Source organism: Opisthocomus hoazin, chromosome 7, assembly GCF_030867145.1.
Source record: "Opisthocomus hoazin isolate bOpiHoa1 chromosome 7, bOpiHoa1.hap1, whole genome shotgun sequence".
In the NCBI taxonomy this organism is placed as follows: domain Eukaryota; kingdom Metazoa; phylum Chordata; class Aves; order Opisthocomiformes; family Opisthocomidae; genus Opisthocomus; species Opisthocomus hoazin.
Window position 1 is genome coordinate 65,967,510 of NC_134420.1, and position 23,979 is coordinate 65,991,488.

Genomic DNA, 23,979 nt, shown 5'->3' on the forward strand with positions numbered 1-23,979 from the left:
CCTGCTACGGATCTCGCTGCCTGGTGTCAGTGACGTACTGCAGATGGACAGGCCCGAGAGCAGAAAGCTCAGCCCTGTTGTCAGCGGAGCAGCTGGAAGGGACCTCTGTGGGTCATCTAGTCCAACCCCTCTGCCGAAGCAGGGTCAGCTACAGCAGGCTGCACAGGACCTTGTCCAGGCGGGTCCTGAGTGTCTCCAGAGAAGGAGACTCCACAATCTCCCTGGGCAGCCTGTTCCAGGGCTCTGTCACCCTCAGAGGGAAGAAGTTCTTCCTCATGTTCAGCTGGAACTTCCTGTGCTTCAGTTTGTGCCCGTTGCCCCTTGTCCTGTTGCTGGGCACCACTGAAAAGAGTTTGGCCCCATCCTCCTGTCACCCACCCTTCAGATATTTATAAACATTTATTAGGTCCCCTCGCAGCCTTCTCTTCTTCAGGCTGAACCCTGCCATTCTGTGATTCTGTGTGATTCTGTGAGCGCCTGGCACTCGCCGCACAGAGCTGAAACCCTCCCATTCCCATGGGAGTACTGGAAAAGCTTGTGTTCCATCATCGTCCTGGCAGGAACTACCCGAGGGGGGTAAAGGCAGCCCTGCCCCCCGAGTGAGCACAGCAGATAGGGACCAGGGAGCGTACTTAACCCTGTGCAACGCTCTGCAAAGGGCCAAGGCTTTCCGTGCGCCGGCTGGGCACGTCGGCGTCACCATCGCTTTGCAGAACGGGAGCTTTAGAGCGATGCAGTCGGCAGCTCCGTCTCCTTGCGTTCTCCCAAAAAGAAGCCTCACCCTCACCGTACCGTGAACCACACAGGTCTTTCGATGTGTTTATTTCTGCTCTAAAATGCCGCTTCTCTTTGTTTTAGGTATCTCAACCACGTACGAGCTGCCTCCCCGCAGGATCTTGCCGGGGGCTACACTTCTTCTCTCGCTTGCCACCGAGCCTTGCAGGATGCGTTCAGCGGTCTTTTCTGGCACCCCAGTTAGCCAGCGCACATCAGCCCGTGGTGAAGGGACACCGAACGGTGCGAGGAGCGGGTCAGGCCAGCGAAGGGTGGGTGAAATTGCTGCCGTCTGCACAACAGCTAAGCTGCAGTCACTTTTCTGTGTAAAACCAGCTGTGTTTAAGTGTTAAAGGGGAAAAAAAGCCAAACCCCGTCTGCACGAGAGCTTTGTGAGATGGTCGATACATTTTTGTGGAGGGGGAAACTCGTTAGTCATGTGGCACTTTGCTGAGGGAGGCTGAAGCAATAAGCCACATCTAATGGAAGATGTGAATAACTCAGCTGTCTACGTTTGAGGTTTAAAGAAATACACTTGTAAATTTTTTTTTAAATAAAGCCAGACTTTTTTATTAAAGTTTGTGGTTTTACTCTTATTGCAGGGTTTTATTTGCACAAGCATTTAAATGCCATTTTGATTATAACGTTTAGTGTCGATATTCGAGCCTACATTTTCTTCCCATAAAACTGGTTTCCCCAGTTCAGGCAAGTGGGTTTTTCCTCCTGCCAGCTGGAGGAGATGAGAAACCCTGAACTGTGCTGACACAACTCTTAGGCAGGATCTTTCCTGATGTCACTTGGTTCTTAACTTTGTCTGGAAAACAAGTCTCCGGCTGGACGCCTTGCAGCTGAGCTCCTCTAGAAGCAATCTGAGCAGCCTTGATACAAGGCTACGTCACTGAAGTAGTCAAAATCGGTTTCGTTTTTTTCCTGTTCAGCTCTGTTTGCAACTTCTCTGCCATGTGTTCGGGAGCTTCTCTTGGCAGGAACATCCCTTTGTCTGGGTTTTGGGATGACCCTTGCTGCTCCATCCACTGCTTTCACGTGTTCCTCCTCCTCTCCTTGCAGTGGAACGTAGCTTAATTGCAGCAGAGGTGGGCAGCACTGGTCTTCGCCAGCAGTGCGTGTAAACTGCAGGAGGCTGGGAACGGCTCCGGAGAGCGGGTGCCGCTAGAGTAAAGCCTGGACCACGTGCGTCTCATGGGCCATCCGTTAATAGCTGTGGAATGCCGCTCTGAGGAGCGTGCTGCAGGAACCTGTTTTTTCCATGTTGTAATAAAGAGAAGAATAAGCTCTGTTGCGGGCTTGGTGCTTCCTTTATTGAGCAAAGTGGAGGAAGGTACCAAACTTTCTGTTGCCCTTTCTCTGAAGCGCTGCTGTTTGTGCCCAGAATGGCTGCCGGCGGGTAGCGTCGGACGCAGGGCGAAGGTTCGGAGAGGCGGCAGCCTGCGGAGCCCTGCTCGCGGCCGGGGGCAGGTGGCCCAGCCTTGCAGAATGGCTGCGAGTGGTGGGTTAGAGACCACTCGGGCTCCGGCGTTGTCATCTTGCCTCGGGGATGTGAGTGCTGCTTCCCGCCTGCCATCCTTCCCCCTCCTTGCAGCGGCAAGGCCTGCACAGTGATGTGCCCTGTATTTGCCCATTCCCTCGCTCACAGTTGATGGCTGCTGCCACCGCTGGGCCTCGCCGATGGTTTTCCCGGCAGCCAGAAGCAGTGGGGGTTCGTCCGTCTGTCCCCTGGCAGGCCTGACAGCCCCTCTCCTGCTCTGGCACCCAAGGTGGCGGCGGTGCTGCGGGGAGGGAGCAGCAGCCAGGGCCAGGCTGCGCCGTTCTGGGCTCACCTCGCCGATGATCTGCTTTGTGAAGCCTGGGGTCCCTGCCCTAACGAATGCAGAGCTGCCCGTGCGTGTTAGCGTGTGTCATGTAAAGACACTCGTGCAGCTGGGCGCACATCGGCTGTCGTTCGCTGTTCCATGTGGAAGGGTTATACATGGAAGTGGCAACTGCGCAGAAAGACGGAAAAACCTCTGGCTACCAGTGTGGCTGCGTACAGTCTGCCGACTGGCAGCCACGCTGCAGTCGTGCTGCTCAAATAATATTTAATCCTTGAGTGAACAGAGCTCTGAAGAACTGAACTCCTTCTCTGGGATACTGCAGTCACATCCTGAAGATCAGAGCTATGGCGTCCAGTTGCTGAATGCGCAAATGGTGATCAAAGCCAGGGTTCTGCGAGTGCCGTAGTGCCGAGAGACGTGGGTTTGGCTGGTGAGGTGGCACACGCAGCCGAAGGGACCTGCGGTCTCTGGCCATGCAGCCGGGCGCGTCACAGAATCACAGAATGTTTGGGGTTGGAAGGGACCTCTGTGGGTCATCTAGTCCAACCTTCCTGCCGAAGCAGGGTCACCTACAGCAGGCTGCACAGGACCTTATCCAGGCGGGTCTGGAATATCTCCAGAGAAGGAGACCCCACAGCCTCCCTGGGCAGCCTGTTCCAGTGCTCCGTCACCCTCAGAGGGAAGAAGTTCTTCCTCATGTTCAGACGGAACTTCCTCTGCTTCAGTTTGTGCCCATTGCCCCTTGTCCTGTCGCTGGGCACCACTGAGAAGAGTCTGGCCCCGTCCTCCTGACACCCACCCTTCAGATATTTACAGGCATTTATTAGGTCCCCTCGCAGCCTTCTCTTCTTCAGGCTGAACAAGCCCAGCTCCCTCAGCCTCTCCTCGCAGGACAGATGCTCCAGTCCCCTCACCATCCTCGTAGCCCTCCACTGGACTCTCTCCAGTAGCTCTTCATCTTTCTTGAACTGGGGAGCCCAGAACTGGACACAGTACTCCAGATGGGGCCTCACCAGGGCAGTGTAAAGGGGGAGGAGAACCTCACTCGACCTACTGGCCACACTCTTCTTAATGTACCCCAGGATCCCATTGGCCTTCTTGGCAGCCAGGGCACACTGCTGGCTCATGGTCAACTTGTTATTCACCAGCACCTCTCCACAGAGCTGCACTCCAGCAGGTCCGCCCCAAGCCTGTACTGGTGCATGGGGTTGTTCCTCCCCAGGTGCAGGACCCTGCACTTGCCCTTGTTGAACCTCATCAGGTTCCTCTCTGCCCAGCTTTCCAGCCTGTCCAGGTCACGCTGAATGGCAGCACAGCCTGGTGTTCCCCCTGGTTTGATAAAGCGGTGACCAAGCTGTGAGGGCTTGCGCAGAAGCACTGGCTGCGTAGCCAAGGGGGAGGCTGTAGCACAGCACCACTGAGCAAACCCGACCCACGGGCCGCGACGGTGGTTTGGGTGAGACCCAGGACAGGGACAGGGTTTCGGGCTGAGGGAAAACACCCGAAGTGGCGAGGGTGACCTGGGTGCTCTGCCCAAACCAGCCATTCGTGGCAACAGCGCCCGGCAGTAGCTGGGGTGGGTCAGGGCGGGGAACCACAGGCAGGGGCGTTCGGGCTCCCTGCAGAACACAGGCAGCGCCGGCCGGGGACTGTGGCAGGGCGAGGCTGGGCGACGGCAGGGGCGCGAAAGCCGCAGGAGGACGCGGCTTCGCGATGGGAGGATGGCTGGGCCGGGTGCTGGTGTTCAGCCTAGCACTGCAACATGAGCGCGCACTTCGTCTGCAGCTGCGCAGACGGCACTGGAGTCCTCCCTGCTTTCACGGTGGGCAAACGCTAAGGAGGCGACTGAGCCCTAACTGAATCTCGGTGTTAGAAAGCATTTACTCCTCGGAAGGGGAGGAGCGAGGATATATGGCTGCTTGGGCCCTTCTGTACCTTGGGAGAAATTTTTGGAAGGTTGTCTGGCTCACTCACGAGCTGTTTGTGCCTCTGCTGATGGTAACCCAGTATTCCTCAAACACCAAACCCACGTGCCAGAGGAGCCAGTGCAGGGTTACGTGCGTCATCTCGCTAGGTGCGACGAGACATAAAAATCTGTTTTCGCCACAAACCGCACATGATCGAAATGACACAGCAGAAACCTCTCCCAGCCCGTGTCGCTGAATTACCGCGGGCTGTGAAACAAGAGAGAGCAGGAAAGTACCAACACACACTGATTACAAAAGAGAGAAGTTTTATTTTTTTGTAGGAACAACAATTTCAATCTGCTTATTGATCCCACGGTTAAAAAAAAGGCAAAGGCAGGAAGCAAGGCTCAGGAAGGAAAGCTGCAACGTGCATTACACATCCCAGCCCCTGAGGCAGGTCACACAGGGGTGCGCTTCCAGTAATCCAGGGGTAAACCAGAGGGAAGCTCAGTAAACTGCACGCAAACTACTAAGGTAGTTACCGTAACTCTAGTCTTCAACTCGGTAACTTTTCTTCAGGAAGATCTTTGCTGGTACACAGACGTTTAGAGGCTGGTTTTGCTGGAAGAAGGTTGGAAAAAGGGAGTTATTCAACGTACAGTGAACAGACCGAACTAAGCCACAGGCCATGTAACGCTTCGGGGATTTAGCAGGAAGAGATGGGAGTTAAAATTGGGATTAACAGTCACAAATGAAAACTGTTAAGCAGTAACGGGGGGTCTTTGCTAAATGCCAAAAAGGACTTTCAAAAAACCTGTACTGAGCTCCATTTTGACCTACATCTCAGTGCTACCCAACAACAGCATGAAAATGAGTTTCGTGGCGTTAAAGCCTTAGCAAAGCCTCCCTTCCTCCAGTTCAGGTAACTGCAGGCTGAAAGCCTCCCCCCTCCCCTCCCTCGTCACCCAGTGCACTGCCCAGGATCACTCAAACCAGCTAGCATCTACAAGCACTTCAAGAAACAAACGACCAATTATTAAAAAAAAAATTGAAATAAAATTCAGCGTTAAAGATCTCCAAGGATATCCATTTCTCAATTAAATTGTACGGAACCGGATTCCGCTGATGTAGTGACTCCAGACCTAAACCAAGTCTGCGCAAGCATAAGGGAGGGCAGAACTGGGATCAGTCACTTGGAAGTAGGCCAGTCCACCCCGGGTGAAAATGGAGCTCCGGTTCTCACGTGTTTAGCTAACAGAAACGCGTGCTTGGCGTTGGACACGCCGCCCTCCCCCAGTTCGCAAGCAGAGGTCTGCTTTACAGCCGGCGGGATGATCCTGTCCAGCCCACTGTTTCTTCGGCGGAGGCTCAGGCTGGGAGCAGAGGAGCGGACCACACGTGCAGGCGCTCCGTCCCGCCGGCCGCTCCGCGCTCACAACGGAGCGCAGCGTCGCTGTCGCACGACTGAAGCGGCGCTGACGAGGTGGGACCAGCCTGAGACCGCAAAAGGCGCACCCTGAAATCCAAGCGCCGCGTGGGAGGCTCGTCCTTACCGTCATCGGGGCACGGCCTCTTGTACAGCACGTCCGCTGGAACCCGAAAGCTGATGCACAGCATCTCCTTGTTCGGGGCAACATTTCTGACCAGGTACGTAGAACAGCGTCCATCCAGCGAGGTGCCCAGTGCAGCTTCAGCTCGCTCCTGAATGTCCTTGGTGGGGTCGGCGTGCTTGGAGAAACCGTAGCAGTGCACCATGGGAAGGCCAGCAGCGCTGCACGGCTCTCCGACTAAGAGGTGCCTGAAAACATCCAGAAATTCAATAGCCAGAGCTGGCAAGTTCATGACTATATGAAAAGAGGTTTTCTGTTCTTCTTTCAGAAGCGGGAGCTCTTTACTCAGTTCTTCTCTTACCGGCCCCAGGAGGAAGTCCCTGCCATCCATGTTGAACGCTTTTATTTTGTTGTCTACTTTGTTGAGCTTGCAGTTGTGCAGGAGCCAGCTGTAGGAGTCGGGATTGAGATCGTTTGCAAACACGTGGCACTTCTTCTTGGCTGCTGGAATAGCAAAAGGGCCAACCCCAGCAAAGACATCGAAAAGGACATCGCCGGGCTTTAAAAGCTCAACGATGCGGCCGTGTTCTGTGGAAAGACGTGGGTTCCAGTAGACTTTAGAAAAGTCCAATTCATATGCAATATTATTTTCTTTGACCTGAAAGTCCAAAACATTTTCTTAAGCCTCTGTGTTCAAATTCCAGGCATGTTCAAGCATTGTCAGCAAATAAGCGAAAAACCAAGGTGCTTTATCAAAAGGCAATGCGCACACTGACATCTGTCCCATTAGTAGGACACATGAATCTTGTATAAAGCGATCTGCTCCTCAGAAACAGCCGTAAGGAGTGCTCCAGCCGTCAATCCAGACGGCCGGCTTATGCATGTCTTAATCACCAGGTGGAAATAAAGCAGCAACTGAAAATGACCATAAAAAACCCCAAACAACTGAGGCTTTTCAAAAGCTTTGTGGCTGGCTGACAACTCCTTTATTGAAAGCAGACCTCGGGAAGATCCCTCAAGTCCTCCTCAGCAGAGTCCACGTAGTAAATAAGGGCCCGAGAATGACACAGCACAAGAATGACAACAGTCAGCCAAATTCAAAGCCATTGGGAGTTCGAAAAGACTGTATGATACCTCTCAAGCTGACAGAGTCTGGCATTTGACCCAAACCCAAACTTTGGGATGACCACTACCTTAAGAACAGACCTAAAAAGACACAGTATTTACTCAGATGAGAGTGGGATGCAAGCTATCACTTGCTTTGCACCACCACGCTTGGATTGCGTGACTGAAGTAACTTCGGATCCAAATCGCTGCGCCGTTTGCTTCGCCAGCAAGAAACACCCTGCAGCGCAGCTGCATCCTCGGCGCGCAGCGCAGCGGTGTGCTGGATTACGCTTCGTGAGCTAATGCCATCTGCGTAGTGTCTGATTGTCGCTTCTCCCCTGACAATTCAAATGCCTGCTCTGTGCATGTACAGGGTGTTCTACCAAACTATTCAACTGGTGATCTAATGTTTTATCTTCTAAAAGTACAAAACTTCTGACAGTTAGGAAAAATATTTTTTGGTCAAACCAGTGGCCAGGTTTCCAGCTAAAGACAAGAAACCCTACATAAAGAATACCTGGCAGTTACCTAGTGCTTTACACCTGAAAAATGTCAGAGCAGAGGGAAGATGAGGTTTGTCTTGCTGCTGACAGAGAAGGAAAAAGGCACAGGCAAAATCCTGCCGAAGATGCTGCAAAGCCAGCGAGATTTAAAATCACGGCCTTATGTTCTGTACCAGCCACGGTACAAGACTTGGTGAAATTACGAAACGGCATTTGCTTCGATCAAATCCACTAAATATTTTGGCTTTAGAGTGAGAAATACCCCTCGCTACAAGTTTGTAATGAGTGTCTCTGTAAGAAACGTTCACTTCAGCTGCTTTTACACCCCATGAAAATCTAGGCTGTCACCTGGAAAGAATACTTGTCTTCCTGATCCCTGTGGCTGTGAGTTTGCTCCTGGCAGAGCAGGACAAATGGATGTAGAAGCAAGCGCCAACCCTGACGCTCTAGAGCAGGCGTCAGGAGGGGCACTGCGCAACGGGATGGTCTCAACAGCATCTCTTCATCACGTCTTTCCAGCAGACGTCCTGGGGTTTTAGCGTACTGAATTTAAAATAACGGGAATAAAACCTGTACCTTGGTTATGAGTTTGCTCTCTCCAGCGAGCACTTCCATTTGAAAATTTCTGTACGTGCTGTCAATAATACTGGTTTTATTCACTACACAGGTGATTCCTGGATTCTTGTCAATTATAACCTGGCCTGAAAGAGAGGGCAAAAGATCTTCCGGTTAAGGGACTACCACCTCTTCCTGTTCACAGTTAAATTAGCAAAAGTACGCATGTATTAGAACAACTCTTCATGCCTGAGGGTTGCAGATGTGACGTCTTTGTAAGGCACAGACTAAAGTGACCCAATGCTCAGGGAAGTGAGACCACAGTTCCTGTAAGAGGAGGGAACTGCGCCTTCTGTGCACAGCTACAGCATCAGCACAAGGCTACCTAAAGTCAACATATAAAGCAAGGAAAAGCACTCACAAGTCTTCTTTGTAGAAGTAATAATTTGCTGATAGAATAACTGTTAAAATATCCTTTTAACAATATACAAAATATACGAATTACTTTTTTGTGAAGAGTTGGTGTACCTACCAATCAAATGCCTGTACGGTAGCTGGTGATCTCTGAGATTCAGATGAGCTATGTGACCAACACGGCTAAACCCAGAGGTGACTTCCTGACCTTCAGGGAGGACTGCTCGCAGGATCTCCTCTGACTTGAAATTCTCGTAAGTCAGCTCCAAGTTGTACTTGGACACCTCCGGACAGACATTAAGCTGCTTCAATACCTCTTGCTCCGATTCTCCCAAGGAGAATTCTGGTATTCTGTGAGGATCCAGAATAACAAGTCTACCATCCTCATCTTCTGGATCCTCAACCACTCGCTTCAGACCGGGACGCTGTAGTACCATATGTTTTAGGGACTTCAGCAAAGTATTTACGATTTCTTTCTTGACTTTAAGAACTGGAACAACAACTGTCCTTTTAAAAGCTTCTCTGTTGAGCAGCGTCATCCCACGCACTTCAGGATGCGGCGAATACAGTTCCAGATTAGCTTTATCCTCCACAGTTTCAGGCATTGTAAAAAAACTATTTTTTTTTGCTACTACAAAGAGCCCAGGTATTCTGCCAGAATATTGCGCCAATAGCATCCAAACTGCTGGAAATGGTGTATTTGATGCAGCTGTCCTAAAATGATTGGTTTTCAGTAGTCTGGCAGAGTATCCAAATCTCCATAAAGTCCTAGAAGAGAAATTATTCATTTTATAGACATTATGTAATCATTCCACTACAAAGGCTGCAAATCACATGGATTTGCTGTTCTCTTAAACTAGAATTTCCATCTGTACCAAACAATCCACAATAGTTTAAGTAAAGCTCTTTATTATGTATTATATACTACAGATTTCTGCCCTTTTGCAAATGAATTTTTGGACTTTAACTAACAGTGAGATAATCCCCTCCTGCCAAAAAACAGTGACCTCTCTTTGTTCTGCTAAACACGATATTACTCCCAGTGAGCCAAATGGAAAAACTTCCACTGTCTTGATCCTACTGTTGGATCCCTTCTGTCTCTGATAAAATTCATTACCAAGCAGTGGTTGCTAGAAAAGTTATTCACAATAGAGGTCATAATCACTCTTTAGCCATTTCTGCCTCCCACACCCCAGTGCTAAGGGGTTAGACACTCCACCGTGTCTCTGCTCCACGTGCTGCATGCCAGAAAGCCCACAAATTAAGTGCAGAATTCCCCTGAAGGTAGAGGGAAGCATCAGTAATGCCTGCTCAAGCAACTGAACCCCTCTCCACAGTTCATCCATAGGACGGGGACTTGAAAAGTAGCTTCTTTAAATGGTTTCCTCCAGCAGAGGCAGTCACCAATGATTTAGGTAGCATGTAAGGCTCACGTTTCTCCTGACTTCTTGGGACGTTTGTTTAAAGATCAAGGGTTGATCGGAGAGATGCAAACTAGCTGTGAAAGGAAACCGGTTCTCTTGCCTGCCTGGGAGATCTATGCCCTGACGTACAGGGCTGCTGCCTTCCTTCAGGGTAACAAGCCATGCAGTCTCTTCTTCAAAAAAGGAGCTGCGCCTGACCCTTAGCCAAGCTGGCCCTGCTCCCATCCTCCCTCCCCCACAAATCCCAGCTCCTTGCTGGGACTCCCTACATCTCACAGCCAGCTCTTTTCCCTATGCCAACTTTTTGGCAAAGCACACCTCCTTTTCCTTGTTGACTCAAAAATAAAGATTACATTCTTCAAGTCTGCTACAGAGAAGAAAGACCTCATCCAGAGGCCAGAGCATCCCAGTGTTTTTCTTTGGCATTCCCCTTCTCCCTCGCTGGAAACTCCTGGCCTGGTTCGCAGGGGCTCCTCGGTATTCGTAACATCACAGAACGGTTTGGGTTGGGAGGGGCCTCACAGATCACCCAGTCCCAACCTCCTGCCATGGGCAGGAACAGCTTCCACCAGAGCAGGGTGCTCAGAGCCCTGTCCAGCCTGGCCTTGAACATCGCAAGGGAGGGGGCAGCCACAGCTTCTCTGAACAACCTGGGCCAGGGCTTCTCCACCCTCAGAGTGAGGAATTTCTCCCTTATATCTAATGTAAATCTATCTGGTTTTAGTCTAAAGCCACTCCCCCTTGTCCTATCACCCCAAACCCTTGTCAGAAGCCCCTCTCCAGCTCTCTCGCAGCCCCTCCTGGCACTGGCAGCTGCTCTAAGGTCTCCCCGCAGCCTTCTCTTCCCCAGGCCGAACAGCCCCAGCTCCCCCAGCCTTTCCTCAGCCGCGGGGCTCCGTCCCGCAGGTATCAGACACCGCAGCCCCACGCTGGCTCTGCTCGCGGCTCCCTGCAGCCGGCCCCCTCCCCTGCGCGGTCCCCGCAAGGCCCCGTTCCTCCCGCTAATCGCATCCCGCCGACGTTTTGCCCTCGTTCTCCCCTCAGAGCAACCCGCGGGGCCAGCGGCACCGAGAGCCCCGGGCGGCGCGGAGAGGCGCGGGCCGGGCCTCGCCCGGGGCAGGGACCCTCCCCGAAGGCCGCCCCGCCGGCAGCCACCGCCCAGGCCCGCCGCGGGGGCCAGGCCCGCCGGGTGACCCGCAGGCCGCAGCCCACGCCGAGCCGCTGTCCCGGCCCCTCCCCCCGCCCTCACCTCATGCCGAGCCCCGCCGCGCGCGCCGCCGCCCGACGTCATCGCCGCCGCGACGCTCCGTGTGGCCGTGCCGAGGGGGAGGGCGGGGCGGGAGCGGCGGCCCCGCCCCCTGGCGACGGCCCCGCCCCCCCCGGCGGCGGTCCCCTCAGAGGCGAGGCGAGGCGGCGGGGCGCGGGCTGCTATGGTGCCGCCGCCGCGGGGGGCCCGGCGGGTCCTGGCCGAGCGGGGCTGGTACCTGTCCGCCCGCCAGCAGCAGGAGGGGGAGGAGGAGGACGGGGAGTCCGCCCCGCTGCTGCCGCCGCCGGGCAGCGTGCGTGTGAGGGGGCGGCTCGGCGGCGGGGGGGGGCAGCGCCCTGAGGGGGCTGCGGCGGCGGGGCGGCCCGGGCCGGCTCCGTGGCGGGGCGGCGGGCGCCGGCTTTGCCTGGCCTTACCCTGCCTGCCGGACAGCGGCTCGGCGGGGCCGGCTGCCCGCGGCCGCGCTGGGTCTTGAGGAGGAGCCGGGGGAGCGCGGGGTGCGGAGGCCGGGCCGAGCGATGGAGCAGGGCCGGGGTGGGGGCGGCCAAAAACCGTGCTTCTGTTTTGTCCTTTTCCGCAGAGTCCTCCAAATCGCGGCTCTTCCTTTGGCTTCTCGGTGTTTAATTTAATGAACGCCATCATGGGGAGTGGGATACTTGGCTTATCCTACGCTATGGTCAGCACAGGGATCCTGGGGTTTAGGTAAGTTTCGTTTCTAAAGTCGGCTCGTAGCTTTAAATGGGACAGAATTTGGTTACTAAGACTCCCGTGCGAAAACTGAGGAAGAAATAAATCTTTTGTGCTTTCCAGCGTTGTTGGACAAGATCTTCCCTCTTTGGTGTAGTCACTGCGATCTGGCCTAACGCAGGCGCTGCCCACGCGTTGCATTAAATTGCCACATGGTGGCAATTTCTTGGCCATTACTCCTGATAGATTGGTGTTTATGTTCCAAAGCTGCTGTCTCCCTGAGCTCCAGAAGCGGCCCTCTGGAGTAGGAGGGCTCTGTGTCTGAAAAATGGGAATCAGCTTGTGCGTTTGTTTGCGCTTCTGCTTGTTGTACACGCTAACCTCTGGACATCGGGGCCAAAGTGGCCAGAATTGTCACATTTACCATTTTCTGAGCATTTGTCAGAAGATACGTATTTGTGTGTATATGTATGTGCATGCTTCTATGGTGATGTCCTCTTTGTAATTCATATATCAGGCCTTTACCCTGGATAGTACATGATGTGCTTTGGTGGACAATATAAGCAGCAGTGGAACTTAGCAAGTGTGGGGAAGGTCAGAGACTGCGTGAACCACGGTCAGCAGATGCAAGCCATAAAATGAGGAAATCTGGTCTCGTGGTAGCTCACGTCTTGCAGAAATAGCATTCTTGAGGGTAGAAAGTTCATTGTACTGTGAAAGTCCTTCAATTGTGTCTGTTTTGTGTTTTTTAGTATCTTGCTGCTGATTGTTGCCAGTCTTGCTTCTTACTCTGTGTTTCTTCTGCTCAGTATGTGCACTCAGACTGGTAAGTGAAGAGGACTTATCTGACACTGAGCTCCGAAATCCTTCCTCACCTGTATCACAAAGACATGACTCGTTATAACTAACAGTGGGCTAGCAGATAGGTGTGTCTGGTTCGGTGATACTGAAATATTTAACATTTTTAGTGATTGCTGTTTGCCACTTACCAATGCAATTTTGGAACTTATGAAAAGTAAATGCCAAACTGAATGGTTTCTAGATTTTCAGTTTTAATTTTTTTTCAAAATGCCCATCTCGTCTTTGCAAAAAGATAGATCCTGTATTTCTGTAGCAAAATTATTTTGGTGCTGGCTGGACTGCACTACTTCGCTGTGTACTGTTGCTTTCAGCGACGGCTTGAGAGCAATAAAATATCGGACTTTCATTCTTGTACTTGTGATATATATTTTGTTTATGGTTGGAAATGGGTATCTTTCAGGTTTTGTAGTCATCCTGGATAATCATAATTCTCATGGCACTTTATGGATGCACGTTTTTACAGCATTTTTGATACTGAATGAGAAGTCGCATTGCAGTTTTTAGAAATTACACTCCTTTGAGAATGCAGATAGTAGAATTTACTGTTTGAACAACCTAATCTGCTAATGTTTTAATTCTTGCTTCTTTTAATTGTTAGTGAAACAACTAACTAGTTCCTTAGCGAAACAACTGAATAGTTCCTTGAGTTCTCATACACAAAGATCACGCTATAACGTTCTAGCAGGAAGTCTCCATCTCTTTCAGTCACCTGGTTATTGTTTCCCTCTCATCTGTTTTCCTCTCTTTTCAAAGGTGGTGGGAGCAAGCTTGCATTTCTTCCCGTAGTGGCTTTGTTTTCTGTAGCTAGCTTTGGTCTCAGATGACTGCTTCCTGATTCTTCTTAGATCTGCTGCTCCTGTCTTCACCTGTTGGGTGATCTTCTTCATGCATTCTTAACAAATACTCTTCAGAGGTAGGGTTACTTTTATGGCTGGTATTGTTGGCTGCTTGATGATTTGGGACTAAATCTTTGGTAGTTTTTTTCTCCTCTTGGAGCTCTGCTTATTAGAAAGGAATTAGAACCTGAAATAAGTAGCTAGAAAAATACATAAGCAAAAAAAAAAAGGGGAGAAATTAAGATAGTTTTTTATGATCTTTCTTTACCTCTTATTTGAAGCTGACAAGTTCTGTGTTATATAGACGCTGCGTGGTAACATGTGGTTGTCTGTTAAAATAATAATGAAAGAGATCCTTGAGAAATAACTACTGGGGAGAGGGGAAAACTAAGGATTTAAGCTTTTTGAAGTAAGAACGTTTCCATGTTATGAACCTGGAGACCTAATGTACAAGAATGGTTTAACTCCTCAGTTACTGTCCAAAGGCAAGATTCCACTGCAAGAAAGCAGTTTTTAAATACACACAACTGAAAGCGAAGAATAGCACTGAAGTAACAGGATGAAGTATTTCTCTTGTCTGAAACTAGCACTTTACAGTTAATAATGAGTTACCACCTAATGCTGACAGATAATACTAGCACCAGAAGTTTGCTGGATTTACGGCCTTCTGTGTTTCAATTTCTTAGTTTGTTTTTTTTTTAATATGATTTCTCTTAGATTCTATTTACTGTAATTCCTGTAAACTATTTAAGTAATTAGATAGCATTCCCAGTTTTTCCTTGGAACATTGTCTTTAAAAAGTGAGAAATAGGACCTGTTGTGCCTCAACGAATTAAAATCTATGTACATTTGCTTCCAAAGTATATAATGGAACGTTTTTCTTTGTTCACAAATGCACGTAGATTTTATAATGTTATAGTGTTAAGCTTAATCCGTGGTAAGGAATTGGAAAGAAATTTTAATAGTTTTATATTAAAAAAATGAGCTACAAGAACTTAAAGAGAAGAAAAACTTTTGAAAGTGTTTATAAACTATTCATTCAGATATTCAAACCGTAAAAGGAATCCTAGGAAAGATCTGACCTACAAAATATCTTCTGAAAAGGGAGCTCTAATGTTAATTCCATTTTAAATGGACACCAGGATTTATTAAGCATAGGCATTTTAGTTGTAGTTTAAAAATGAGGAAGTGTCTTCAATTTTTAAATTATGTTGGTCTGGAAAAAATGAAATGATTTGTGTAGACCGAAAGGCTTAGCAAAAAAAATATTCCCAAGTGTTAGATTTGAAGGAGTTTAGTCAATGTTTTCTCCTGGTGTCGGTTCAGTACCACCTGCGTTGTTTGGGGGTTTGGGCTGGCAAAGGCTAAGCTTACTCTCTAAAGCAGAGGGATCGGGAATTTAAGTGGGATATACTTTGAAGTTTCGTGGCTTTTTTTTTCTTTTCAATTTATGACTTAGTCATGAGTATTGCTCATACTATACTTGCCAGTGTTACGTTGCATTGAAATGGATAACTTCCATTTAGTGTGAAGAGCATAACAGAAATCAAGGCAAAAGGGCAGAGCTTGTTTGTATGAGTTGTGCTTAATATTTTGCTTCACGTATTCTAGAAATTACAAAATTAATGTGATTAAGTGTTAGGGCTTCCCACTATTCACAGGACTAAACAGATTACAGAAACAGTTACTACAGTAAGTATTCTAAGGTTTCAGATTGCTGTTCTGCATTTGTGTGGAAAATTTAGTTCTCTTTGCTGGTAACTCCTCATACATGTGTGCTGTGTATTTGTTCCCATGCAGTACAGACAAGTCTTTCCTAAATATGTTTAACATTTTTACTGTTTTTTTTGATGCCATTGGAGATGGCCTTCTAAAATGCTGGGTTTTTTTCCTTATGTTCAACAACTTTATAAATACCAATCTAAGAAAAATACAGGGTGAAATCTAGTAACGCATACTTCTTGTTTAATTACAACTATATATAACTTGTATCAGTGTAACAGCAGATGTAAGAGATTAGTCCAGGTTTATGCTGAGAGCTGACTCTGGCGCATTTAATTTTGTAATTTCATTTGTTTTGTCATACCATACTGGTGTCAGTAGTAGAGCAGAATGTGGAGCACTGTCCTTGAGAAAATGAGTGAAGTTGGGTTTTTTGGCGGTTTTGTTTATTTTCCTCTGGAGCATTGATCTGATTGTGTGTAGAACTTCAGTGAGATACAAAGGGCTGAGCTTGGGCAGTTGGTGGTCTGAGGCCCTGGTGCTGTCATCTGATCTCTGGGAACCGCCGGCATCTCCCAATGCTGTGTTTCATGTCCTTCAGCGGGACTTTGCTCAGGTGCGAGGGTCTGGCCCCAGCAGCTCCAAGAGCAGGGCTGGGCCCGGAATGGAGATGCGACAGGAGTGGAAGCAGTAGTGCACCAAGCAGAACCAAAGAAGGGAAAGCAAGTGCTGTGAAAATAAAATGATGTGGTTTTGAGATTAGTTTTACCCCTTGAGGCATTTACAATTACGGACCATTTTATTATGTAGGGAGAAAGTGAGTGGTATTTCTCAGAAAACTTTCATCTTCCTGATATCACTGAAGTTTCTAATAACAAAATAGCAACAATGAAAGACTTTAATGTGACTTCCTTTTTTTCTGAGAAGGGATTGGTTTGAGTTACCAGCAATATTAGAAATGAGCTTCAGCTAAAACTCAACAAAGCCTGTGGTTTCGTGTGTGCTTGTTTTAATGTGGTTATGTAAGTCAGGTGCAGGTAAGGGTAGGATTTTTGTTTTGTTTTTGTTTTGGTGTGTTTTGTTTTGTTTTTTTTAATAATAGATTTCAACCAAGGAAGGTGTATGCTTTCAGCTCTCTTGACAATAAATAGTGCTGGGTTTTCAAAAACTGGCAAGATGGTGATTAATGTTTATATTCGTAGAAAGATGAAAATGGATCCTCTGTTGTCTTCATTTAAAACAACCAAGTGTACCCTTTTAACAAATGAAATTTGGGAATATCTTGTATCTAGTTGTTGAGGCTAATATAATTCTTTGCCTGTAGTATCATTTGCAAAAATCTTTAGGAGAAGACAATTTTCCATTAATGTAGTATTATTATTTTTTAATAGTATTTTTAAAATATTTTTTTTAACACTAAATTGAGTTTCTGGAGAGTCTGTGAATGGTTGAGCATATAGCTGTATTTTGTAGCTGCAGGACAGGTGTATATAAAGGAGCCTATAAATAAAAAATACTGTAAAATATTCTTTTAATTCTGTCTTGAATTATGCTCATTTCCAAAGGAAAAAAGGCAAAGCTAGAGCTTTCAAGGGATTTTTGAAGTTAGAAATATTTTAGTTTGTTTTTTTTTCCTTACTAACAGCTGTCACTTCTTATGAAGACCTTGGCCTGTTTTCATTTGGATCAACTGGAAAGGTGAGTTATTTTTACCTGTGTATTTTCCTTCTTGGTCTCATGCTTCTGATACACAACTGTTCTTTGCCTAGTAAAGAGATGTAAAGGAAATACATAGTATAATTATTGATGTCCTAGTATACTGAAAAATCTGGTATGTCTTGTTACTTTTTGCAATGTTTCAGTTTGTGTGTCTGGTCTGTGGAAGCCCAAACTTCCCTGAACTGTAAAATAGACACAATCCTTAAATGCAAGATTTTGTGCTACTTTCCTATCAGTGTGTTCATTTTTTAGTTGTATGTACAAATACATGCTTGCTGGCATTGTTGTCAGGTTGGCTCAGCAGTCTGTTTCAGCTTTCTACCTCTGCTGTAAACTGTTAAGAGACTGGTAAGCGATTTCCTGTTGGTGGTCTAGCATTTAGTAGAGATCCGAGATAAGTGTTTGTCTTTCATGTAGTTTTCCACGATAAGAACAAATAAAAGTATGTTTAATGCATGTTAATTTTTTTCTTTTGTTCAATAGACTCTTCAGATGGCTGTTTCTTATGTGTTATTTTAATTTTATCTCACAATTAAAAAAAACAAAAAACAAAACCAAACAAAAAAAAAAATCCCCAAACAAACCCCCGGCAAAATAACCATTTCTGGTATGAGAGTAACCGACCTGTAAGCCATGTAGTGTGTACTGAATCTGATTTTCCTAATAGATAATGTTGTTCAGTAATACTGGGTGCACAGGAAATGCTGCTAGTGAATACTGTACATTTAATATTATGACTTCTGTGCTCTATATTTCAGTTAAATGATACTAAAAGCAGATTTTACCACACAGAAGTGCGATTTTAATGGTTTACTGAAACAATGTAAATTTTTTTTTAAAATGAGTTCTCCTTAACAGTCAGGAGTCTGATTTCTTCTGTTTTAACCTAACTGAGAATAAAATCTGAGCTATTAGGTGTTTGGAAGAGTTCCATTAGCATTAATAAGCAGATGTGAGTGTAGTCTGTGATGATCAATATTTATTGATCAAGGTTAAGGTGCCATCAACCTCAGATAATAAACCTTCATACTAGCAAGGTATGAAATAAATTTTTTTTGTAGGGGCCGTTCTGCACACATTAACCACAAGCCATTAGATGCAGAAGTCATAGACATGTAGAGCTTAAGGAGATATTAAAATGTGACTTAGTTTGCCTTTGCTCTGAAGCAGGGCTAAACATACATAAACCATTCTTGGTGGATGTTGTTTAATCTGTTATTTAAAAGCTTAAATTAAGATTTCAGAGCTTCACTATGTAGTCAACGTCAGTAATTTTTTTTTTTATTCTCCCTAACAAACTTTCATAATTTTAAGTTTAAATATGTTAAAAATTATCTGGTCTTTTATTTTCAGTGTGTGTGGAGAGCGTGGGAATATTTCTAGGTTGGGAAGCTGTTGTTTTGATTAAATAATTAAACAAAGTTCACCAAGCTTTACTGATGAACTGGCATTTTCTGGAACACTGAACTTTCTCACTTGAAGTATCCTTGATATTTATACACTTCTCTTAAAACTTCCCTGCAAAACGGAACACAAGAAGCTGTCTGAGAACTTGACAGTGAAAACACCGCAACTATTACCTCTATTTTAGGCAGAACATGGCAGGTACTACATCCCAAAACAAGATTTGCTGTTTCTGTGGGTGCTTCGTGCTACTGATCGCGTTATCTCAGAGTATTTTCTCTATTTGCAGTCTGATTACTCTAAGCCATATATTTGAGGTCTGCTTCCTGAATGCACTGCTTTTAACTGATCTGGTTGATTTTTAGAATTTTCTAGTTTTACCACGACTGTTCTGAATTCTGATCTTGTCCCTGAATGCTCCTCGCTTCAGGCAGGCACAGATGGCTTTTTTTTTTTCTTTTTTTCGTTAAAGTAGTACTTACTCTTCCCTCACCCAAGTCATTGGCTGATGATACAGACAGGCTGCTGTAGGACCTTGCTTGAACTGGCATGTTAGGTTGACAGCAGACTGCTGGTTAGCTGCCGTAGAGCAATTATTCAAGCTTATGGTGATTTCCTGTCAAAAGTATTTCTCTGAGATTTGTGAGAATGGAGATTTCTGCTGTTGGAAGGTTGCTGATTCTCCCTTTCCAAAGGCATGAGGTGTTTGTTTCCATCTATGGCAAATTCCAAGATACCATACTTTTAAATTTTTTTTTTTTCTTCCCTGGTGACTTTTGAACTGACTTTGAATTTGTTTAAAATCTGATATGATTTTCTAGCTGATCTATTGAAAAAAACTGCAACTCTGCTTTCAGATGTTGTTCAAAATTACAAAATTATTTTTCTTCTCATAACTGTGGATTAATTTTTTCCAAGTTGACTTAATGGTAGCACTCACGTAGGAAGGTCCTGCTACATCAAGAAGAGCAGTGGGTAAAAAGGAAAACCGTACTTGATGGTCGTACTATTTTAGAACTAGACTGCAACGAAAACACTGGGAAAACTTTAGACACTTTTAGGGTTTTTCAGTTAAAAGTTAATTTTTTGGATTCAGACAGATATTTTAATAGCCTGGGATCACTTCTACTTCCATATCAGTTCAGTATGAATAATCACAAATGCTAAAGAAAAATCTATCTAGTTTACAAGTTTAAAAGAATAATGACATTCATTACAGTTAAAAATAATCAGGGTTTTGGAGTGAGGAGGTAGCTTGTACAAATCTCTGCTGTCTGACTGACTTTTCAGAGGTGAGTGGTTGTTTTCATTTCTACTCACTTGATGTCAATTTTGGTGCACTTGCCTGTTTTCAGTGATTTAAAAACCTCATCTTCTGCAGAACGGGCTTCGCTCTGTAACTTCTCTTCTTTTGTCATCTCAGAATGAAAATGTGATATTTTCAGGGAGATGTTTTGCTTCTATATTCATTCTATATTGCATTGGTTTCCATGTGTTAAACTCTTCACTAAAGAGAAGATGCTCTTCCTTTCAGTACCAGTTTATCGCTTCTGCATCTGGTCTGTTTAAGATAATACATATGTGTTTTATGACTGCTATAGACATACGATTTTAGTTACCCTTACTGTTTCTAAAGAAATCGATTTTTTTTTTATAGGTCCTTGTTGCAACTACAATAATTATCCAGAATATTGGAGGTAAGAAACTTCATATGCTTGATATTAACCGAGTGGAGTATAACCTCTACGCTCTACAAAGCTCCACAAACACCAAAGGCAATGATTAAATGAAAGTGTTTTGAAGAGAGTGATTAAAAGGACAGAAAGCTTAAAGAAAAGCCTTATGTGATCGTGCGAAGCAGAAGCGTGGGGCGTGGGGGCGATGGGGGACTGAAGGGTTGGGTTGTATGCCTGGTACCACGTCACAGGGCGTGGAGCACCCCCATTATAGCTGGGCTTGCTAATTGGCAGGGGCTGAGGAAGGATAATCTCTGTGCTGTTCCATATGTTTGCATCTGGCTGCTACATTTTGTCATGTCATGCGTTTTGGTTTTTGCTGTTGGAACTTGCTGATGCATTTTAGTGATTTGTGTAACAACTGAGTGTTTACTTAGCTGTGACGTTTCATATGTTCTTTATTAATGGTAGCTTTTATTTTTGTTCAGTACCTTGGTTTTGGAGGGGATTGTTTAGTTTGCTGACTTTCATCATGTGGGCTGGTAATTTATGTTGCCATATGCTGGGCTGTCCAGTTGCGTTATTCTTATTTTGTCTTCCTTGGTGCATGACATAATAAAATAACTCAAGCTGTCTTTGTATTAAAAAAACCAAAATCGCCTAGAGCATTTAAACTCTTACTAAGGTGCTTTCAGATACTTGACTACTAAGTAGTAGTGCCCTTAGAAATTAACTGTCTGAAAGTAGACAGTGTTTAACAGAACAATTTAAATTTTTTTTTGGCAGTAAATGTTTTGGATATTTTCATGTGGATGTGGGAATTATGTGAAAGCTCCCTCCTCTCTGTCTCCTACCCCCAAGAAGATACACGTTTGCATACATTGACAAAAGGAAACGGCATTCCAGAGCTGCTGTTCTTCCCTTTAGGATTACCTGTTGAGTCCAGGCAATTCAGCGATTGCTGGTTTTGGTCACGCTGTAGAGACCTAGAACTAGACCAAGTAACTGCTTTTATGATAAAATTGGCATCTTTTCTTATACTAAAAGCTCCAATGATAAAAACTGCCTAACTGAAATGGCTGTAAAACCCCAAGCATTAACTTCAGGCAGGAGTGACCATATTAATTCCAAGATTAAGGATTATTTATTCATACAGGTTTTACAGGGTGTTCTGTAGCAATGAACAATTTTTTGAATTTCCTTTCCCGTTTGAGTGGACCTCTAAATAAACAGTGCTAGAGAAGGAGGGATACCCAGTGCAGGTTCTGGAGGCTCTAGGATCGTGCACAAGACTCTGTGGTCAAAGGAAATATGACTCTCATTTTTTCCTCATAGCAGTTCATAGCCTTCTCTGTGTAATTTTTAATAACATTCATCTTAACTTTAGAGCCCCGAACTAGTGCCTGCTGGGTATTATCAAACCACTTACTCTGTCTTCTGCAGTGGCCTTCTCTGCCAACAAGTTGGGTTTTCCATTTAACAAGTGGTTTTCCACTGAACTAGTTAAAAAGTGGCTTTTTGTAAATTGAAACTCTTCTTTGAAATATTTTTAGTGACCTCATTTTGATGGAAGCTTTCATAACTCTGTTTTGGTTCTTCTGGTTCCAAGGGCAGTACCCTTCATGTGGGAGAATGCTGGTAGTTCCTGCATCCGGTACCTTCGCTTGCAGAGGTCACATAGTTTCAAATGCACTGAAGAGAGAAAGCTGGCTTTCCTTCTCTAAGTCCGTTACCGTTAGTAACACCAACACGCGCCCCAGGCTGTGAAGGGAGGATGGTCTGTGGAAACATGGGTTGCAAGCTTGGCAAGGCTTGCCAAGGCCTCCTTGGCACCTTTTCCTATACAGAAGATGTTTCGTGCTGTCATTGCGAGGAGCTGTTGCAGCTCCTGGGTTGTATTTCAGTTTCTGTTTGGGAACAGCTGCCTATGGTGGAGTCCCGTGATGCTGCAGTCCAAGCCAGCAGAGCAGCGCTGTGTCAGGGATCATCTTTGACTATACTGCAGGCTAACAGGCTCTTAAAGAAACCCAGAAACAAACAAACAGAAAAAACGGAGGCATGAAGAATTCTCTTCACCTCTTGCAGAGCCTTCACTCTTGAAGAAATGCGTAGAAAGGAAGGGAATTTTCTTGTCTTTCTTTTTTAGAAGGCCAATGGCATCCTGGCTTGTATTGGGAATAGTGTGGCCAGCAGGAGTAGGGAGGTGATTGTGCCCCTGTACTTGGCACTGGTGAGGCCACACCTCAAGTACTGTGTTCAGTTTTGGGCCCTCACTACAGGAAGAACATTGAGGTGCTGGAGCGTGTCCGGAGAAGGGCAACGAGGCTGGTGAGGGGTCTGGAGAACAAGTCTTCTGAGGAGCGGCTGAGGGAGCTGGAGCTGTTCAGTCTGGAGAAGAGGAGGCTGAGAGGAGACCTTCTTGCTCTCTACAACTACCTGAAAGGAGGCTGGAGTGAGGCAGGTGTTGGTCTGTTCTCCCAGGTAACTAGTGATAGGATGAGAGGCAATGGCCTCAAGTTGCATCAGGGGAGGTTTAGACTGGATATTAGGAAAAATTTCTTTCCTGAAAGAGTGGTCAATCTGCCCAGGGAGGTGGTGGAGTCCCCATCCCTGGAGGTTTTCAAAAACCGTGTAGATGTGGCACTTCAGGATATGGTTTAGTAGGCATGGTGGTGTTGGGTGGATGGTTGGACTTGATGATCTTAGACGTCTCTTAATGATTCTATGATTCTGATCCTTCTGCAGATTTTAAATGGGAGTGGTGAAACTGTGGAGCGTAGTTTGTCCTGAATGGGAGCCATGCTGGAATGAAGTGTAAAGCTTAGGTTGTGCCCTCAGTGTGCTCTGGTAGGTGTTCCTCTCCTTTTGTTTATCTGTCTGTCTGAGGGAACCAGCAGCACTGTGCCTGTTGGGCAGACATCCAGACTCTGTCAACATCTTTAATTTCAGAGTAAGGCTAAAAATAAAAATGTTTTTTGTTACCTCCTCTATCATCAGACCTGGGTGCATTGCATCATACGGTATCGTATTTCAAAGTGATCAGAGAGCGTGAGATAATGAATGATGGTTTGTGATTAAAATAAGCATCTTTACTGGGGTTATTGTCACTATCAGCATCTGGTCTGGGGATTTTTAAAGTTCGGTCTGATCACTTCTAAAAATAATCTAGGTGCGGAAGTGATTTATGTTCATTTATGGTGGAGAGAGCTTTTTAGTAATCATTTTAATATTGTTATGCTTTCCAGTTTGTCATCTGTGCTTTTTTAAAAAGAGAACTTGACGTGTGAATTTGAATTTGACATCGTAATTGCTTGTGCTTACGGATTTGTGTAGATACGGGAGTTGATTTTTCTACTAGCAGGATACCCAAAGAAGAAAAAAAGACTTCTGTACACAGGAAAGCACTGGTCGGTTAAATCTGGAGTTTAAAAGGTTAAAAAAATTTATTTTAAGTACATGCTTGGAATTTTAACATGTTACCTCTAACATGAGTGCTCAGCTTCCCTGCAGGTTTTTAACCGTCTGTTGGAGCACTTTGTGTTATGTTAATCCAAGTAACACAAATCAAATACCAAAATCCAAAGGATTAAGTAAGGATGCAGCAGGATAATGTGCTAATTTTGCAATATGCAAATGTAAATTAAAGTCATCTTAAATACTGTGACTTAAGCACTTTATAGAACATGTATGAATTCTGAGAGGGGTTAAACTTTGAGAGTATTTGCCAAGCTTTACTTATTTATA

At 46.0% G+C, this 23,979-nt stretch overlaps 3 protein-coding genes across 11 annotated transcripts in view; 2 read left to right on the top strand and 1 right to left on the bottom strand.

Moving 5' to 3' along the window:
• The window catches only part of MNAT1 (MNAT1 component of CDK activating kinase), a 127,010-nt gene extending 125,659 nt beyond the window's left edge, over positions 1-1,351 (top strand). For both annotated transcript variants that reach the window (XM_075426797.1, XM_075426798.1), the window contains one exon: positions 859-1,351. In XM_075426797.1, the coding sequence (XP_075282912.1) occupies positions 859-979 (121 nt within the window). In that variant the 3' untranslated portion in view covers positions 980-1,351. The remainder of the gene's footprint in view (positions 1-858) is intronic.
• Positions 1,352-4,856: 3,505 nt separating this feature from the next.
• On the bottom strand, positions 4,857-11,390 carry TRMT5 (tRNA methyltransferase 5). 6 transcript variants are annotated; one of them, XM_075426948.1, is made up of 5 exons: positions 11,316-11,390; positions 8,761-9,410; positions 8,250-8,374; positions 6,067-6,721; positions 4,857-5,134 (listed from the first exon to the last, which is right to left on the bottom strand). In XM_075426948.1, exons 1-5 carry the CDS (start codon positions 11,318-11,320, stop codon positions 5,070-5,072), a joined length of 1,500 nt encoding a protein of 499 aa, XP_075283063.1. In that variant the 5' UTR covers positions 11,321-11,390; the 3' UTR covers positions 4,857-5,069. The 6 variants fall into 6 exon arrangements, with proteins under 6 accessions (XP_075283063.1, XP_075283067.1, XP_075283061.1 ...); XM_075426952.1 differs by lacking the exon at positions 11,316-11,390 and adding an exon at positions 10,416-11,208 and having other exon boundaries at positions 8,761-9,413; XM_075426946.1 differs by lacking the exon at positions 11,316-11,390 and adding an exon at positions 10,385-11,208.
• Positions 11,391-11,453: 63 nt separating this feature from the next.
• SLC38A6 (solute carrier family 38 member 6) overlaps positions 11,454-23,979 on the top strand; it is a 46,108-nt gene continuing 33,582 nt past the window's right edge. For 2 of the 3 annotated variants that reach the window (XM_075426807.1, XM_075426809.1), the window contains exons 1-5: positions 11,454-11,631; positions 11,911-12,032; positions 12,770-12,843; positions 17,082-17,134; positions 20,217-20,256. In XM_075426807.1, the coding sequence (XP_075282922.1) occupies positions 11,497-11,631; positions 11,911-12,032; positions 12,770-12,843; positions 17,082-17,134; positions 20,217-20,256 (424 nt within the window). In that variant the 5' untranslated portion in view covers positions 11,454-11,496. The remainder of the gene's footprint in view (positions 11,632-11,910; positions 12,033-12,769; positions 12,844-17,081; positions 17,135-20,216; positions 20,257-23,979) is intronic. The other variant, XM_075426808.1, reaches the window with a different exon arrangement.